The 18,227-nt window shown below is 52.1% G+C and overlaps 1 protein-coding gene across 1 annotated transcript in view; it reads right to left on the minus strand.

Annotated features, from left to right (window-relative positions):
* The window catches only part of ACE (angiotensin I converting enzyme), a 105,067-nt gene extending 88,279 nt beyond the window's left edge, over positions 1 to 16,788 (minus strand). Inside the window, exon 1 of the mRNA XM_065577499.1 lies at positions 16,592 to 16,788. Within this exon, the coding sequence (XP_065433571.1) occupies positions 16,592 to 16,729 (138 nt within the window). The 5' untranslated portion in view covers positions 16,730 to 16,788. The remainder of the gene's footprint in view (positions 1 to 16,591) is intronic.
* Between the last annotated feature and the right edge of the window lie 1,439 nt (positions 16,789 to 18,227).

Below are 18,227 nucleotides of genomic sequence, written 5' to 3' on the forward strand. Positions count from 1 at the left end.
TATAGGAACCGCACCCAGATCTCCTATCCTGTCATGTACCAGAGCATCTTTTTGCGAGTCTGTGGCTGTCTTCTGAAAAGGGCGGCGGGTGATGCTGTGTTCTTCATAAATCCATTCCTCCTCTCCAAGGCTGGCCGAGCGTGGGTACGTATAAATAGCTCCAGACGCCAGACCATTAAGGAGACAGTGTTTTGGGCCTTAAAAACCCTCCAGATCCATTTTTTATAGGTGCTGGCCAAGTGCAAGCCGCACACAAAAAGCTGAATGTCAGACACCTGAATCCAAGCCCAAAGGCAGCGGCTGGCTACGATGGTGGCTGGGTTTGCCCATGGAGTCTCTGAGCTGTCAGTATTTAACTTGTTCTCTCCCTCTCTTTGTTTTTTTCCTGCCGCCCATCACTGTGGTACCTGAGCACCTGCTATGGACAAATCACTAGCAACAGTGAAGACCCTTTGGATGTGTCTACACTGCAGTGAAATGCCCGTGGCTGGCCCATGGCAGCTGACTCGGGTTCAGGCTACGGGGCTGTTTCATTGTGATGTAGATGCTCAGGCTGGAGCCAGGACTCTAGGACCCTCCCAGGGTCCCAGAAGCTGAACCTCCGGGACCCGGGCCAGCTGTGGGAGTTTAACTACAGTGTAGACAGACCCGTTGTTGCTTTGCTTCAAGATGCTGGTTTCTGGAAGATTTCCTGTGAACCCCATTCTGTTAGGTACCATTGAATTAGACAAGGAATATGATGCCAGTGCCCTCCGAGGCTTGGGGAAGGCATGGGCAGCCTTCCTACTCCAACTTGTAAGTTGTTGATCATGAAGGGGCTCGAGTTGCAAAATTCAGGGCCCAATCTGGTCCCCTCTTGTGTCTCCGTGCAGTGCTGACCCGCCTGTGAGCAGGTGCCGTGCATTCCAAGCAGAGAGGTCGATTCCTTTGATCCAGGGCAAGGTTTATTTTTTTTTTTCCACCGGTGGGTCACAACCCTGGCGAGTCACAGAGGCAATCCGGAGGGGGGTGGAGCGCAAAACACTGAAAGTTGTATTACAATGGAAAGCAAAGAAAACCTCACTCTCTCGCTCCCCGCACACCCTGATGCTTGGAGGTCAAGTCTTCTCCGTCAACCTCGCGAAACACACACGCAGAGATCCTTTAATATTGGCTCGGCGCTGTTGGCATTGCTACATTGTTTTACTCGTGTCGGTAATGTGAGGCGGTTGTGAATATTTTTGACTTTGAAGAAGGGGGTCACCCACATAACCCTGGCCGAGGCGATCTAGGTCATCTGGAGAGGGCAGAGTTCCCCGTTGAGAAGTCCTTTGCCAGGGCGTAAGCAGCTCTTGGGCAGAACAGCTTCCCAAGAAGATGTGTATCCCTAGCTTAATACAGGGTGGTGTGGCACCAGGCCGGCCAGATGAGTGCAGCATCAGCAGCGCTCCAAAAGTCAGGCTTCAAGACAAGTAAAGGTGGGATCCGTGCAATGGAAACAAACTCAATCAGAATGTGTCGTGCAGCTGGGTCTGTTTTGCTGCTACCCGGAATCCCAGCCACGTGCAGCTGGCTGCTGGCCAAACGGGCAGCTGGATTGCATTGGCCTTCTGGCCTGAGACATGCCATGTAGATTTGCAATTTTTCTGCTCGCTCCCCCGGGCCTGCTCCCCCACTGGTTAATTAAACTCAAGGGCTAAGGCAATGGTATGGGAGTCAAGTAGCCGGCATGGGGATTTTGCACTGTGCTGGGAGTTCGGCTGAGTGTTTGTTGATACTGGTCTGTTGAGTGGGGGGTGATGGTTTAGTGCGTAGGGGGTCTGCACATGGGCGTGGCGAATTCCAGCCGGAGTCTCTGCTAAATACAAAACCATCAATGGTTGGAGGGAGCAGAAGGGGACTGCTGAGACTAGAGACACGCAGAGGGCCAAGTGCAGATCTTGGATACGCCACTATCGGCCTGGAATAACGAGGAGCAAAACTTGGCCCCCCTGATTCCCTAGTGGGGCAGCTCCAGCAGCGCTAGCGGGGCTGGGAGCGGCAGAGGATGGAAAGTGCAGGAGTTTTTACCGCTGTGTCAGCACAGGGTGCGTCTACACTGGAGCTGACAGGAGTCATTCCCAAGTGAAGCAGCCGTACCGGCGTTAGCTGCGATCGAGGTAGCATGCTAAAGTCGCAGCGTCTGAGACCCTTGCTATGTACTCGCTGCTCTTTGCTCCCCCCCTCTGCAGAGGTTCTTTAGTCATATCCTGAGTCCCCCACTGTGCCGTGCTTAACAGCCTGCAGCCCTGAGATCCCCATACGACCATCCCAGGGGCTGGCCATGTCCTCTCTAAATTCTCTCCACTCATTCAGGTTTCTTGCACCAACGAACTTCCAGATCTCCGCAGTCCAGGCAGGGTCTCTTCTTCTTTCACTACCAGCCCTGTCCTTCCTCCCATCCTTTCACATCGCTGTCCAGCTCTGCATCTGCCTCTCTGCCCTGGGACGCTTGCCAGAAGCGGGCTGTAGTGTGAGTAACTCATTGCCGAGGAGAAACTACTGAAACTGCTTCATCACGCTGTTGTTGCAAGTAGATTTACAGTACCTGAGTGGAGGTCTGGGCCATGTTAAGCCAGGCATTGTACAATCCCAGCTCCTGCCCAGGGCCGCCGAGAGCAGGTTCGGGCCAGAAAAAAAAATTTCACCGGGGCCCCCCAGTAAGGGCGGACCAGCTAAACAGGGCCAATAGGCGGGGGGAGGGGGAAGCTGGGCCCCGGGCCCCCTTCCGGACCGCCAGGCCCCGGTAACGGCATCCCCCCCATCCCCCAATCAGCCCTGCTCCTGCTTCCAACTGCTAAGGCCCAGACTCTCAAAGATATACGCACTGCCGCTCTGAGCCCTGCAGTGACAGCAAACTTTTGTCATGACCAAAGAAAGCTTAGCCAGTGGAAACGTTCAGGCAATGTTGAGTGGGGGTGGGGGTAGTCTGCCGAGCTTTCCCCTCAGTTATCAACTTTATGAGCCTATAAAATGTAACAAAGTTCGTTACGATATATTTTATTTTTTAAAAAACAGAACCGCCCTGGATGCTAATAAGCGCGAGTGCTGCTAAAGCAATCATCATCCCCGTGCACACCACTGCGGTTGTTTATCCGCGTGGCGGTTAAAACCTCCGTGAATGGTACTTCGGTCCTGTTTTGAAAAAGATGAAATATGTGAAATAGCTGCATGGCTCTTATCTCTGAACCTTCCCAAGGAGTTTGTGTTCCCGGCTAAGACAAATGCTGGACTCGATAATTGCCAACAATGTTAAAAAAAACAAAATACTTTCAAGTCATTTAAACGCAGCCTCCTGGACAAAGCAGAGAATTTCGTTGGTTTCCCCAGTTCCCTTTACATGTATGTGAGATCATACCGTGGTTATACAGTAGTATTGTCAGGGCAGCTGTGTTCTAAATGGGGCGAGCTGCAGCCCCCTGCGAAGTTAGAGTTGACAGGTCCCGGCGGAGGGGAGGTTAATTCAACACGTCCCCAAGGGTACCCAGATGACAGCTATTGTGGGCCAATTTAACCATGAGAGGGAGCACGCTCTAGGGATGAAGTCACAGCTTTAGGACTCAGAACTCCTGGTTCCTATGAATGGCTCCGCCACCTACTCCCTGCATGACCTTGGTGGCGTCACTTCTCCTTTCTGTGAAATAGGGAGGAAATACCTGCTGGGAGATTTGAGAGGATTCATTGTTGTCTATAAAGCGGATCCTAGGCTGAAAAGCAAGTTATCGCTCACAGGAGGCCCTTCAAGAGAACAGCCGGGCTAGTGTCTAACCTGGGCTCTTTGGCCATATTACTGGCTGCAGCCTCTGGGGTGCTCTACCAGCCAGAAATGGGCAAGGCTTTTTCTGCTGTCAGAAGACAGGATACTGGGCTAGATGGACCGTTAGTCTGGCCCAGTCTGGCCGTTCTTATGCTACGCTGCTCCTAGTCACTGCGCCTGTCTTACATTTGCCTGATAGCACAGAAACAGCAACCAGGGCTTTGGAGCAGAGCCCAGAGCTGGAGCGCGGAGCAGCTCCGGAGCAGTGGAGCTGCAGGTTTTTGCCTGGAGCTGGAGCACAGCTCCAAAGCCCTGACAGCAACACCTAGTTCTTCCATCGATCTGAAAGCACTACAGTATCAGTATCCCTATTTGACAGAGACACAGAGAGGTCCAGGATCACCTCAGCAGCAGAGCCGGGACTAGAATCCAAGTCTCCGGAGCCCCAGCCCAGTATCCTATAACCTGGGCCACATCCCCTTCCTTCCACCAGAACAGGGGAGGCACAAATCGTGAACCGGACTGGGCCATGTCCAGCCACCTCCGCGTGGCCTGTTTGCATTGTGACCTCTCTGTACAGTCACGGATTTCTAGAAAAATACAGACTTTCAAATCTGCTCTGCCTGAGAGCACGTGGGGGAAACTTCAGTCCCACCGCTGGGCCCACCACCATTGACAGTCCCTCCTGCCCATCCGTAGAAGAATATCATCCAGTAGGGCCAACCCATTCCAGGGCAAGACTAGTCAGTGCTGGCTGGCTTATGGGGGGGACGTGGGTTCCGGTGTTCAGGCTGGATTTCTGACACCGGACTCTGACTTCTGTGGCAAACACGGAATAGTCCTGCCCTGTCGTGTGAAATCAGGGACACATGCCACTTCTGCACTGTGGCATGTGTTGCGGAGATGGGCCGGTTCTGTAGTCCACGTGGCTGGGGAGGGGCGGGGGGAGCCAAGACCAGGCGTCCTACAGGCTCTCGTTGCCATGTGGTTTGAGTTAGGGCTCAGACTCTGAGGCCAAGCTCCTCAAAGGTATTTCGTTTCCGAACTTCCTCAATCCATTTGAGGATCTGGGCCCGCGTGTTTAATGTCATCAGTCTTGTCTTGGCAGGTGCCGCTCCGTAGCCATCCAAAGAGCTGACGGGCATCACGTTGGATCTGCTGCGCCTCTGCCGCTCTCGGTGCCTGCTGCCGGGGCTGGCTGATCGTCCGTTCTCGGGCTGGCTGGCACACCTGTCTCTTGCAGAAGTGGGTGCTGATGCTCCCCCCCTCATTCCCAAGTGAGCAGGAGCAGAGGGTCTGGACAGATGGTTTATAACCTGGCCACAAACGCGGGATTTTCTTACGATAGAAAGCCTGTTCCAGGCTCCACAGCTGTTGATTTCCGAGGCCGCTCAGCATCACACAGTGCAGGGCCACAAGCGAGGGTAGCCCACGTCCCCATGCAGTAGGAAGGCGGATAAGCTGCCCCCTGGACTAAGGAACTGCTATAGAGCACAGTTTTCCAACGCTCCCTGTTAGACACCAAAATAAGTGGCCTGGTTTTCACAGCATGTTGTGGGCAGAGCCCTGGGGAAAATCTAGCCACCTCAATAGGGGCTAAGCGGGAGCTGAGCTCTTCTGAAAATCTAGCCCTGACTCTGGGGGCTGAGCCCGGGACAGCTTAGCCCTAAGCTCGATGGGAAATTTGGCCTTCAGGGACCATGTGCAGCTGTGAATCTAAGATGGTGCAAGACACACACTGAGGGTCTGTCTGTACAGCAGCTGGGATGGGTGAGTGCTTAGGCTGAAAGACGTGCAGGCCGCCCCAGCTCGGAATATCCCAAAGCACTTGGTGAGCCGCTCAGGAGGAGAGCTATGCAATCGGCCACTGAGGTTTCCCGCTCGAGGAGGGAGAGCCACAGGTTCATAGCAGGAGCCGCAGAGAATCTAACGTGCTTGGAGAGGCTGTTCTGGGGGTCCAGAGCCGTGCAGCTGTGTGAAAGTCTGGCTCTGGCCAGCTGCCCGCAAGGGAGCACTCACAGCGTCTCAGCTAGGCACCAGGGCCGGAGCGGTCCAGAGAGAAGCAGCTGCCCTGAGTAAAAGAGAAGTCAGTCCTGATCTGAGCTGGCTGTGGCACCTTTCGCCTGTCCCCATCAGCTTTGCTCCTGTCCGTATGCTCTGCAGACAGGTTTGGCTGGGATATACCCACCTTTGGCCAGTCCCATGGTTAGTGAACGTGCAACATTGTTAGCACGATTCCAGCACATCTTGCTGTTGAGTTGGACGCTACTTTGGGCTGCTGTGCCCGACTGCACCACGAGGCAGCCTGGGGCCAGGCCAACGGTTCTTCCCCCGCCCGGGTCAGGTAGCCAGTGGGATGGAGAACCTCTGATGTCACTCCCTGCTTTTCAGGGCACAATCCCAAGAGTACTTCCGTGTGCAGGATTATTGCTGCCCTACATGCCTGTTAATCTTCCGCAGAGTGATTAATGGGTCACTGCTGAGAAGTTGCATGTAATTATAGAGCCTTGCGCAAGGCAACTACTGCAGTTTCACCCCCCCAACCCTCCCCATTCTCCAGCAACTCCTCCCCTGCCACTTCAGGATTTCTTGAAATCTGCTTCTCCCTTTCCTTTCTAACCCCTTCCGATGGGTTGTCTAGCTCAGTGCTGCTCCACTGCCTCCTTACTGTGACCCCATGTTGTGACAGAAAAATACGAAGTAGCCAGTTTCGAGATGGTTATAGAAACCCGCTTCTGGATCAATACGGCTGCCCTCAGGTGTGTCGTGACGCTGGAGAGCTGCTCACGGAGCTCCAGAAACGTAGGGTATTTATGCGAAAGTTCTGGACCCACTGCTGGTCATCCCAGGCCTGCATGACAATGTGGTCCCACTAGGGTGACCAGACATGAAATGTGAAAAATCGGGATGGGGGTGGGAGATAATAGGAGCCTATATAAGAAAAAGACCCAAAAATTGGGACTGTCCCTATGAAATCAGGACCTCTGGTCACCCTAGGTCCCACCAGCCTACGCTTCTGGCCCTACTCCAGCAGTGCCAGTCTACGTGAGAGGCATCAGTGGCTATCCTGAGACTCACGAGCAGCATCAGCCCGTTCAAGTCCTCCATGTCTGTATCCTCCTCTTCCTCCTTCCCCTCCGCCCCGCACAGAAACACTGCCGGTTTCCTGAAACAGAAGCAAAAGCGCCAAGCAAGAGAAGCTCTTCAAATGGTGACTCCTCCAAGTTGCTGGCTCTGGTTGCTGGGAGTGCACGAGATCGCTTGGCAGGATCTTCTAGGAACTTAGAGGAAGTTGTCACTGCCCACCAACGTGTGGCGTGGACAGTCAAGTTTTTCCACACTGCACCTCAAACAAAGGGTGGGAGCAGCCATGTTATGGGAAGACTCTAAGAAATCTGAGATATGGATGCTTCGACTCAGGTCTGCATACTGCAGGGTGGATGCTGGAGCCATGGTGTGGGGCCTAGGGTCAATGTGCAGTGTGGACACTTAACCCATGGGATTTCAAACCCAGGGTCTGCGGATTCAAGTCCCACTAACCCTGGGCTTATATTGTAGTGTAGACATACCTGTAGACACTACACTAGGTATCTGTCCACTAGGTATCAAGTCTTTCCTGCAGAATAGATCCTCTGATCCCCAGTGAAGGTTACAACCAGAACAAAATGGAGTTCGTGATTTGATCCAGACTATCCCCCAAACTGCCGCGATTACCCCTATTTCACAAATGGAGGAACAGAGCAATTGAGTGACTTGCCCAAGGTCAATCATTGAGTCAGTGCCAGAGCCAGGAGTTGGGGTGTGTCCACGCTGCACTAAAAAACCCATGGCATGACCACGTCAGTTGGCTCAGGCTGAGACTGCGGGGCTATAAAATTGCAATGTAGACGGCAGGCTGGACCCTGGAGTCAGCTGAGACTTGGGGCCATGGGTTTTTTTTATTGCAGTGTAGATGTACCCTAGTCTCCTAAGTGCCACGCCAGAGCGTGGTCTCCTGAACTGCACTGCCTTGGCAAGATCCTGCTCAAATGTACTAGCCCTCCTCTGGCTTCTCATCTGACCTTGCTCCTGCTTTTCCCTTCTGAAGCCCCCCCGACCGGCTGATGTTCTCGATGATGGTTTGTCTGGGACAGCGTTGCAGTGAAATGGACTCCCAGTTGTGCTTGAGTTTTCATGAACTTTCTGCTACCGTTTACTGGACCCGGTTCAAGATGAGGGGGTCTTCCCCTTCTTCCTCCACCCAGTTTAAACTTCTCCAACAGGATCAGCCCAGCTACTGCAGTAGAACAACCTAAAGCATCTCCTTCCCCAGCATGAGGGCGTCCTCTCAATGCGAGCGGTTCGGTTTGGAACGCTCAGCAGACAGGGTACGGACGTTGTTTTACCCCCCACTGCTTTCTGATTTATCCTCCCGCCCAGCTGCACCCAGCATGAGCGTCAGATCAGGTGGTGTTGACAATTTTTGAAGACTGACTAGTGAGATCTCACTCTGAATTGACTCATCACCAGTCGGAGGATGTGCAGGGAGAATTTCATTATTGCCTGGTGGCGATTCATCAAAAGCCAAGGCAGATTTAATAAAATCATTATGCCAACAGCAGCCGCTTTAGTGAAAAAGCTCTTTGCAACCACTCTTTATGCCTCGTTATGAAGAGATTGCTAGACAAGACTACCCGTGCTGCAGGATCTGGTACTAACGAGTAACAACTCTGAGTTAGATTGAGCCATCAAGGTATAGGTAAGCTATATATTGTTTTAGGGCTCCAATCCTGCAAACACTGGGACTGCCAAATTCTGCCCTCAGATACAAACACGGCTCCAAGGACTGGCCCTAAAAACGCATTGTCGAGAGCATGTCACTTTTTTTTTTAATTGCTCCATTTTATTAATTATTATTAATTATATAATATCTCCATTAATTTATTTATTTATTATTATGTGTCTTACAGTAATGGCTAGAGTCCCCAGTGGAAAGTAGGGCCACACTGCGTTAGATACTTTGCTTACACGTGAAGCCAGATTTTGAAACATGTTCAGTACCCAATGTGCACAAGTCTTTGGAAAGTCCATCGACTTCTTTTCACACCTAAATGGGAACTGCTCTCCTTTGAAAATCTGCAGTGAGAGTCAGCCCCTGGGCCAAACCGCTTCTCAGCTGAATACACCAGGAAGTATTAATTTTGCCATTTTGCGGATGGGAAAAACTGGGGCATGGAAGAATGACACGACTTGTCCAGAAACAGACAAGGAGTGCATGGCAGAGCCAGGAACTAAATTTAGATCTCCAGGTCGAGTGTCTAGACCAGCCTTCCTCTTCTCCTACTTAACCCTGGCTGCTCAAAGGTGACTTTGTGTTTCTTTCCTATTGTTTTGAAATGTTGCAGAAAATCGTAAGGGTCATAGAGGAGTTCTTGGCACATGGACAAAATATGTCAAGCTTTGAAATAAAATCTCTCCTGCTGGTGCTTTTCTACGTGGCTAATTCCACTGGCTTTGTGTTCAACCTTCCACCTGCCATGAAACAGACAAGTGACGAAGTGCTCTTGGTTTCTCAGTTGAGATTTTGTGCCTTGCGTAGCTGGAAGAAGATACGATGAAATAGACACCATCAAATGCTTTCAAATGGCAACAGATGCCGTACAGCGAATTCATTTCTCTCAATGAAATATGGATGCCCCCGTGTTGTCTGCCAAATCCAAGCGGATGCCAGGAAACACATCCTGCACATGCTGAGATAAATTAACTTGTGTCGGTTTCAGTCATTTATATTCACATGCCTGCCTAAAGGCGCTTTCGCTCTTTGATTATCTAGCCGCACGGCTGTTCTCTTGCTGCTGTGTGTGTAATTTAGTGTTGTGATTTGTGGAAGGTGGTTATTATTTATATTGCAGTATTGTGTTGAGAGTCCAAACAAGATCAGGGCCCCCAGTGTGCTGAACAAACAAGTGGTAAGAGACGGTCCCTGCCCCAAAGCGCTTATAATCTAAATTGACAAGACAGATAAATGGTCGGAGGGGAAAGAGGCAAAGTGACTTTCCCTAGTTTCAGCAATTGCACAGCCAGGAATAGAAGGCAGGTCTCCAGAGAACCAGTCCAGCCCCTGCCCGCTACACTACCCTGCCTCGCCAAAGACGCTGGATTGACATCCCTTCACACTGAAGTCCAACCAGCAGGTACACTAGCAATCGGAGCAGCAGCAGTGAAAGGGCCTCAGCCCTGCCCCGGACCCTCCTTCTGCTTGGACTGACACCAGAGGATCGGGGTTTGTCATAACAGTAACACGTCTTCTGGACAGGACGAAAACCAGCAGCTCACTCAGCCCAGAACAGCCAAGCAATGGCTCTAGCTTTCTAAGAACCTGGCCTGTCTCCTAGAGCTGGAAGGGACCTTGAAAGGTCATCAAGTCCAGCCCCCTGCCTTCACTAGCAGGACCAAGTACTGATTTTGCCCTCGATCCCTAAGTGGCCCCCTCAAGGATTGAACTCACAGCCCTGGGTTTAGCAGGTCAATGCTCAAACCATTGAGCTATCCCTCCCCACTGAGTTTGAGCCAAGCACCCCAAGGAGGTGGATTTGGATACGGAGCCAGAATTCATGTTGTGCAATTCTGTCCCATCTCTTATTTGAACCAGCCAAGCTAACCTCTCCTTATCTCACTACCCGAGCCAAAAAGACTTGGCCGTTCTTACAAAGCTGGATTTGCCACAGGTTTGCATTGCACTTGAGTTAACTAGTTGCTTCCCTGGGTGAGCGGCTTCTGGAATCATAGACTATCAGGGTTGGAAGGGACCTCAGGAGGTCATCTAGTCCAACCCCCTGCTCAAAGCAGGACCAATCCCCAACTAAATCATCCCAGCCAGGACTTTGTCATGTTTCTGGCGATCTATCAGCGGCGAGAGATGGCAAATGTTGAGGGGCAGAAGCAGTGTCTGAACATAGCGCTCCTTAGGCTGGTATCTTGTGACCAAACACTGCTGGCATAAACAAGGTACAGATGTTTGTTGCTGTCAGGGGTCTTGACAATCTGATCTCTAGCAGGGCCATTCAAAATGCAGTGACTGACCCCCCTCCACCACCAGGTGAATGCAGTGCCCAGAGTGCAGGAGACCTGGTATAAGTCTACTCATCTGCCAGTGTGTAAATACCAAGAGAGAAGAATTTACTATGGGCAAGGGGGTAAAAGTAGGGGCAAGGAAGTGAAACTCAAAGGGAAATGTAGGGTCAGTATTAGCAAAAGCTTCCAGTCTGTGAGATCTCTTGAGCTGTGGAATAGGGGAAGGGTTGGAAGACTAGACTTAAGCACCGTAGGGAACAGGCCTACATTGACCCAAGTGGAGACGCATCTACTAGCTATTTTCCTTTTCTTTGATCATTTTTACTTCATTGTAGACGATCAATACAGCAAACAGGTACGGAGCCATCTCTCCAGACATGTTCAGCTGGCCCCAAACACTATAGACCAGGCAGGCTGAGCTGCGTCCAACAGGATGACCACTAATGGCGTGTGCCTCTCTGCCTCTGCTGCTCTCCTGACCCAAGTGCTGGGGGAAGGTGCAAAGTCTGGGAGAGGCTAACGAATAAGAGCTTCCCATAAGCCAAAAGTAGACAATGGAATAAAGCTCAGAGAGAGAAATCCGTTCGTCCTACGTGCTGTTATAGTACCTGTGTCTGTCCCATGCAATGAGAAGCCTTGTTGATTAGACATGCTACCACCCGGGTCTACACTCTGACTTAGCCACGAGCAAATCTCTCCAGCCGGCATCATGTGCTAGCGAGTAGGAGGGTAACTATTTTGGGTCATTGCTGACCTGGGCGGATTCAAACCAGTGACCTAGAGGTGGGGAATCTTTGGGCCCATTTCTGCCCTGACACTTACACTGAAATCAGTGGGCTCGCACAGGACAGAAGTCGACTTCCTCTATCCGCTGAAGATCCCCTGAGTCATTTCCAATTCAGAGGGCTGGTGCAATGCCAAGGCCTTGGACAGGTTGCCAATGAAAAGCATTGACGGGTGCTTAAGTCTAACGAGGCGGCTGCCCTGAATGCTGAGCTGCTGTAAAAAGCACATGGTGGAACGGCTCAGCTGTGCGGCCACCTCTGGGCTGGTGCACAGAACCTTTTGGTCCAAAAGCCCAGCGAGGAAGGAAGGTTTTGTAGTTAAGGCAGGGGACTGGCCTCAGGACAGCTGGATCTGCTAGACTCCCTCTGTGACCCTGGACAAGCCACTACCGCCCAGATCCTCAAAGCTGGTTAGACACCCAACTCCCTCTGAAATTAAGGGGGGTTGGGCACCTCAATAACTTTGAGGATCTGAGCCTAAGTGTCTCCGGACCTCAGTTCCCCACCCCTAAAATGGGGATTACACAATGGGCCTTGATCGTGGCTGGAGTGTCTAGGCGCCACCTTACTACCAACAAAGAATGATAATGAAAGCATAGGCCCGTAAGGGAGAATCCCTGTTAGTGGTTTGGGAGGTGGGGTCTATGAAACACAGCCCAGGACGGCTGCTTCTGAGGAGCTCTCTAGAATAATGGGCAGTGGTGCTCTCACTGGCCCAGCTGCTCCATGGACCTGCCTCTTTAGCGAGGGGGAAGTCACTCAGGCCCAGCTCCAAGGTGCCTCGCATCTGTTGATTTCAATGGGAGTGATGCACCTAAATACCTTTGAGGATCTGAGTCTCAGTCTTCAAGCAGTGGTGTCTCCTGTCTGCTCCGTCCCAACCAGGACTTTCTTTGGGCACCAAGACCCTTTTTTTGACCAGTTACACTAGGAAAAGCAAGCCCCGCCCTGTACAGCTGTTTCACAGGAGACCAGGAAGAAAGTGCAAAGCACCCTGGGGAGATCAGAGCGGGGGTGATGGTGCAGGAACTCAGGGGAGATTGGACCCTATTGAGTGTAAAGTCCTGAACTCTAGGAGAGGAGACAATCAGCAACGACACAAAATGGGGTGATAACTGAGTAGCCCCACTCATTGCCCTAAGTGAGTCTCTTTCCATCCATTCTCCTTAACGTTGTGCTAGTCCGTGTCCTCACCGCCAACCCCTGTGGTGACTGCTCCCAGGAAGCTATGGGCTCAGGCCGGGGAGGAAAAGTGACCCTCTCTCTTCTGTAGATCACAATATTCCAGGTCTGAGAGCTGGTTCATGACCCTGGGATACAGCTCAGCCTCCTGGAAAGCCTTCCTCCCGCCAGACCCCAGGCCATTAAACCATCTCTACCCTTCGAACCTGGGTAGATGTTTGGTCAGCAACATGCAGTTGCTTTCTGCCCCAATTACTTGTTTACAGTTTATGGTGGCTTTTATCTTGCTGATTAGTACTAATAAAATGATGTCCAATAACCTATTAACAAATCCCATCATGAGATGCAGGCTGATGGCAGGTTATACTCTGGACCTTAATGGCAATCACGCTACAGGTGTTTTTCCTGAGACTCTAGGGGAAGAGAGGGATTATCATGATTTACTGGTTGTCAGACTTTTTAGGGCCCTGAAACTCACGATAAAGGAATAAACTCTGCCGACTGATAAAGTGCAGTTGGTGGCAATTTTCAACCAGGGTTTGTCTGCCTGTAAGGTTGGTCCCGCTACAGCTAGATTGGTTTTGCAACAGGTATAGTTAAAGTGATGCAACCCTCTAGTGTGGACGTATTTATATCTGAATAAAGGTGCTTATTGCGGTGTAGCTTATCGCAATGAATGTAACCCTCGGGTAGAGCCCTGCAAGTCTGCGCGTATCTGCTTTATAGCCGTCGACCATGCTTGCGGATCGGATGCGGATACAAATTTTGTATCCGTGCAGGGCTCTACACTCGGGGTCTGTATTGCTTAAACTATTATATAGTTATAATGAAACAAAATCTGTATAGAGCAGACCACCCCCCCAAAACCCCTCCCCCAGAAACATGCCACCCATGTGCTTAGGGAAAAAGGAATTTAGTGCCCAGTTTTGTCACACCACCGGTTAAAGTATCACCAAGTGAACTTTGCTATTATTTGGATCAGCAATTATGTAAAAAAACAACAGTAATCCTGGGCAGATTATTATCCTGCACCTTGCCCGTCGGTCAGGTGCATAGGGCAGAGAGGCCATAAAACACTGCCCACGGCTTCTTACATCCATGTAGCACTCAGTTTTCACTAGTGTAAATGCCTGTAGATGGTGCAGGGCAGTGGAGAATGGGGTCCTGAACTGGTTTCTGTCTCTGTCGTGTTGGCTGACTCTCTGGGAGCCGTCTTTGAAAACTTTGTAACAAGGCTTGAAAAGTGTAAAAACCAAGAGTTGTTTTGAACGTGATTCCAGATTGTTTAAAGCAGTGATTCTCAAAGCCGGTCAGCCGCTTGTTCAGGGAAAGCCCCTGGCGGGCTGGGCCGGTTTATTTACCTGCCGCGTCCGATCGCGGCTCCCATTGGCCGCGGTTCGCCGCTCCAGGCCAATGGGGGCTGCGGGAAGTGGTGCGGGCCGAGAGATGTGCTGGCCGCCCTTTCTGCGGCTCCCATTGGCCTGAAGCGGCGAACCTCAGCCAGTGGGAGCCACAATCGGCCGAACCTGCAGACGTGGCAAGTAAACAAACTGGCCCGGCCCGCCAGGGGCTGTCCCTGAACAAGCAGCAGACCAGCTTTGAGAACCACGGGTTTAAAGGGCTCTCGTGGGAGGAAAGAGGATGCAGTGGTCATGGTGCTAGCCAGGTCTGTGCTCCGACACAGCCTCTCTGGGAAACCCTGGGCAAATCAGCTAGGCCCAGATTCTCCAAGGAATCTAGGTGCCTAACTCTCATCTGTTTCATGGAGGATTTGGAGGTTTCTAAATTTGATTTCATTAAGATTTGGGAGCTCTGGGATTCCTGAGTCCAAGGCAGGCTGCCTGGGAGTCGCGGCCCCTTGGAGCCCTGGCTGCCGAGGAGCCAAGCAGGTGAGCTGGCAGAAAACAAGGCAGGTTTTTGATGGTTTCCCACGGAAACCTGCCTGAGTTCTGTTGGGACTTCACTGAAACGTCCCTGCAACGTTTTGTGGAGGGGGAAAAAAGGTTTGTTCCTTTTGCCCGGCGCTAATCTTAATGTTTGTTGTGCAGCGGGGAGAGGGGAGGGTCCTTATTTTGGAAAATGGGCATTGCACAACAGTTTAGGACAGGAAGTGAAGATCACCCTGTATCAGATTGAACTGCTTGGGGAATGCAGGTTGTTGGGCCCTGATCCTGCTCGGTGATCCATGCGCGTGGGCGGCCGGCTGCCCCTGTCTGAAGTCCCAGTGAACTCACGGAGGTTCCATGGGGGTCTGCTTGCATAGATCAGCACAAATGGGAGTGCGGGGGGGGGGGGGGGGGGGGCGGGACACTGTTTTAGGAGGGGATGACAGAACACTCAAACGAGCTTCCTACCCCACCCAAACTACTTAGGGGAGCTATTCCTATGGGGTACGTTTAGATGCAAAGCACTGACATTCTCTCTTGGAGCCCATCCCCTGTGTAGCACGTTCCTGTGTGTTAACGGGGATTTAAATACCTGTCACATGCACATGAAATTGGCTGGTAGATTGAGCAGGAGACTGGACATAAAGGCACCTGGGGGTGTTCCTGAGCTTAACAGGACTGTAAACGAAGGGTAGTCACGTGCGCCCTTCCAACAGCCCCTTTAAAGCACTTTACAGAGACTCCCCGATCAAGCCCCACAACTTGCTGTGAGTTACGATTCCCATGTTAGAGATGGAGACGCTAATGCACAGAACAGGCCGCAGCGAGTAAGAATGGAGGCTAGAAGGCAGGTCTCCTAGCCCCGTCGACCGTACCTCCGTTACACATTATAGACACGGACAGTGCTTCCTACAATGTTAAGTGCTGCGGTCACCTTGAATGGCAGGGACTCTAGAAAGCCAAAGTTTCTGGCACCTCCCTGTGACAGTAGGGATGAATCTAGCTCTTGCTGCTGGTTCAACACAGGATTTCTGGGTTCTTTCTGCCACCTCGTGGCCTGCAGCCCTAAAGACACCCGAACATGGTATTTTTCAGAGAGGAAACTGATAGCAGGCACCAAGGTGAGTGGCTTGGACTTTGCACAACAGCCCAGCACTTTGCGTGCATGTCAGGGGATGAACTCTTGTGAAAATCTGGCCCCAATTGTGGATGTTAAGGGGCAGATTTCCAAGAGCTCAACAACCCCTAACCCAATTCTATACTGCTCTCGTGCTACAGGGGCGCTATCTTGGGCCACTGTGATGCCTCTACCATTCCGGCGCACCAAAGCAGAGGTGCAAAGGAGCTGGGAAAGGGGGAGTGTACAAGGGTTTGCCGGGGCTCGACCCTCTCTGGGGTGGCGGGGAGCCACACCGGCTCACTACCCACTGGTGCTTTGGTACTTCGTCTGGCTGCAGGGTCTCCTTCGGCAGCCCTTGCGGTCCTGGAAGACACCGTAGCCCGACCCTGGCTCAGGGTGGGGCACAAATGCTATGTCAGGGGCTCAGGCCCTCGGTCAGGGCTGAGCAACCAGCAGGAGTATTTAGCCCAGGCCCTAGGTCAGGGCGCGGCAACAAATGCTGAGTCAGGAGCTCAGACCCTCGGTCAGGGCTGAGCAACAGTAGTAGGCCCCAAGCCTCAAAAGGCCTGGGAGAGGGGGAGATGGCCACCCAGGAGTTGGGTGGCAGGGGGGACGCAGGCCCCCCCCACTCCACGGCGTCCCAGCCCGGGGCCCTAGCAGCAGCAGAAGACCCGCTGCTGTGTCAGTGGGGATCCCGGCTGCAACACACTGACATGGGCTCTGGCAGTGCTGCAGCCAGACTGGGGTCGGCTGCCCCCAGGCTACTTCCACACTCCCCCTCGGGGCCTACCTGGGTCCTGGTGTCGGCCTCTGGGGGATCCAGGACCCTGGGTTCATCAGGGCAGGGATTGATCTGCAGGTCCGGCAGCTCCTCCGGGTAGCAGCCGCAGGGCAGGCCCGGCCAGACCTGGCGGCCACCTTGGGCCATGGGGTTTACCCAGTCACGAGCTAGGCTGGGGGCGTCTGGTCTCTCCGGCGTCTGGGACCTGACTGAGCTGTGCAGGCGAGCTTTTATACTTCCGGGTCGCTGCCTGACCCTCTGAGGGGCGGGCTCAGAGCTCCCTAGCTCCGCCCACTCCAGCCTCCGCATGGGCTCTTCCCCCTGCGGGGCGGCAGGGAGCCACGCCAGCTCACTACAGGGAGTCTCTCCCCCTGTACCGTCACAGAGAGGCGAAATTTGGAGTTTGGTGAGCATGGAGGTGTTTTATACCTTGGAATTCAGGGAAAGGCCCTTTGCCGTGTGTTGTTGCAAAAAGATTTGGAGTTCTGCATGCCTGACCTCCCAGGTTATCTCTGGATACCTGGACACTTTGGTAAATATCACACAGTGATAGTTTTCTTGAAGGATAGCATAGTGGACTAGAATCCAGACCTGAATTTGTTCCTGCCACTGCCTTGTTGTGTGAGCACCCAAACCCACAAATCCAGGCTGACCCATGTCCTAGTTTATCTTCCACTCCTCCAATTTCCTACTTTCTCCCCTTTTCCCTGGCTCTTCGTTGCTGTAATCCCAAATACACACCCGCTCTCACAATCCCTCTTCCCCATGGTACTGGCAGCCAGAGATACAACTGCAAATAACAACCATTTCAGCCATAAAGCTGCACAGATCCATTTCAAACTACTCCTAGAATAGCCTGAATTTTTGAATTGGGCCCACGTTTTGGACGTGTAACAAACACATTTTGCCTATTTTGGGATTTCAGTACAAAATCTCCCAGCTCTGCTGTGGGCCCAAGGGATGGTTTATCCAAAGGGAATGTTTAGATTCCAGGCGGCAGGGCAGTCTTCACAACGGGATGGAATGTTTTGGCTTTTAGTGGTTATATTCTGAGGACAGTAGAGTGTCAGAATTGATAGATGCAGTTGTCCATTTTGGTCACGAGGGGGCACACGGTTCTTCAGAACCTCCCTGGTGGTGAAATAGCAGCTGGTCCTGCCCTTAGGTCATGAGCCTTTACTTCTAGTGAAAACAGAAACCACCAAGTGAACTTATGTATCAAAAGTCAGACTCACGATTAGCCAGCCCCAGCCCTGGTGTAAGTGCGTTCAGCTTCACTGATTCCACCAGTGGGCCCAGTGACTCTTTCACAGAGCTATTCATTGCATTATGGTCATTTGTAGCGGCCCCAACAGAGATCAGGGCACAGAGACGGTCCTTTCCCCAAAGTGCTTACAGTCTAAACGGGCAAAGGGTGGGAGGGGAAGAGAGGTGAAGGGATTTGAGCAGGGTCACACAGCGGGTCAGTAGCAAAGCCTCACTTTTGATACATAAGTTCACTTGGTGGATTCTGTTTTCACTAGAACCAAGTCTCCTGAGTCATAGTCTAGTGCCCTGTCTGTGGGCGCACACAGCAATTGCCCTATTCCTCTAATAACGGACTCAGGAGTGTGGTTGCCAAAACAAGTAGGTTCTGACTAAGGAA

Source organism: Chrysemys picta, chromosome 24 (genome assembly GCF_011386835.1).
Source record: "Chrysemys picta bellii isolate R12L10 chromosome 24, ASM1138683v2, whole genome shotgun sequence".
Lineage (NCBI taxonomy): Eukaryota > Metazoa > Chordata > Testudines > Emydidae > Chrysemys > Chrysemys picta.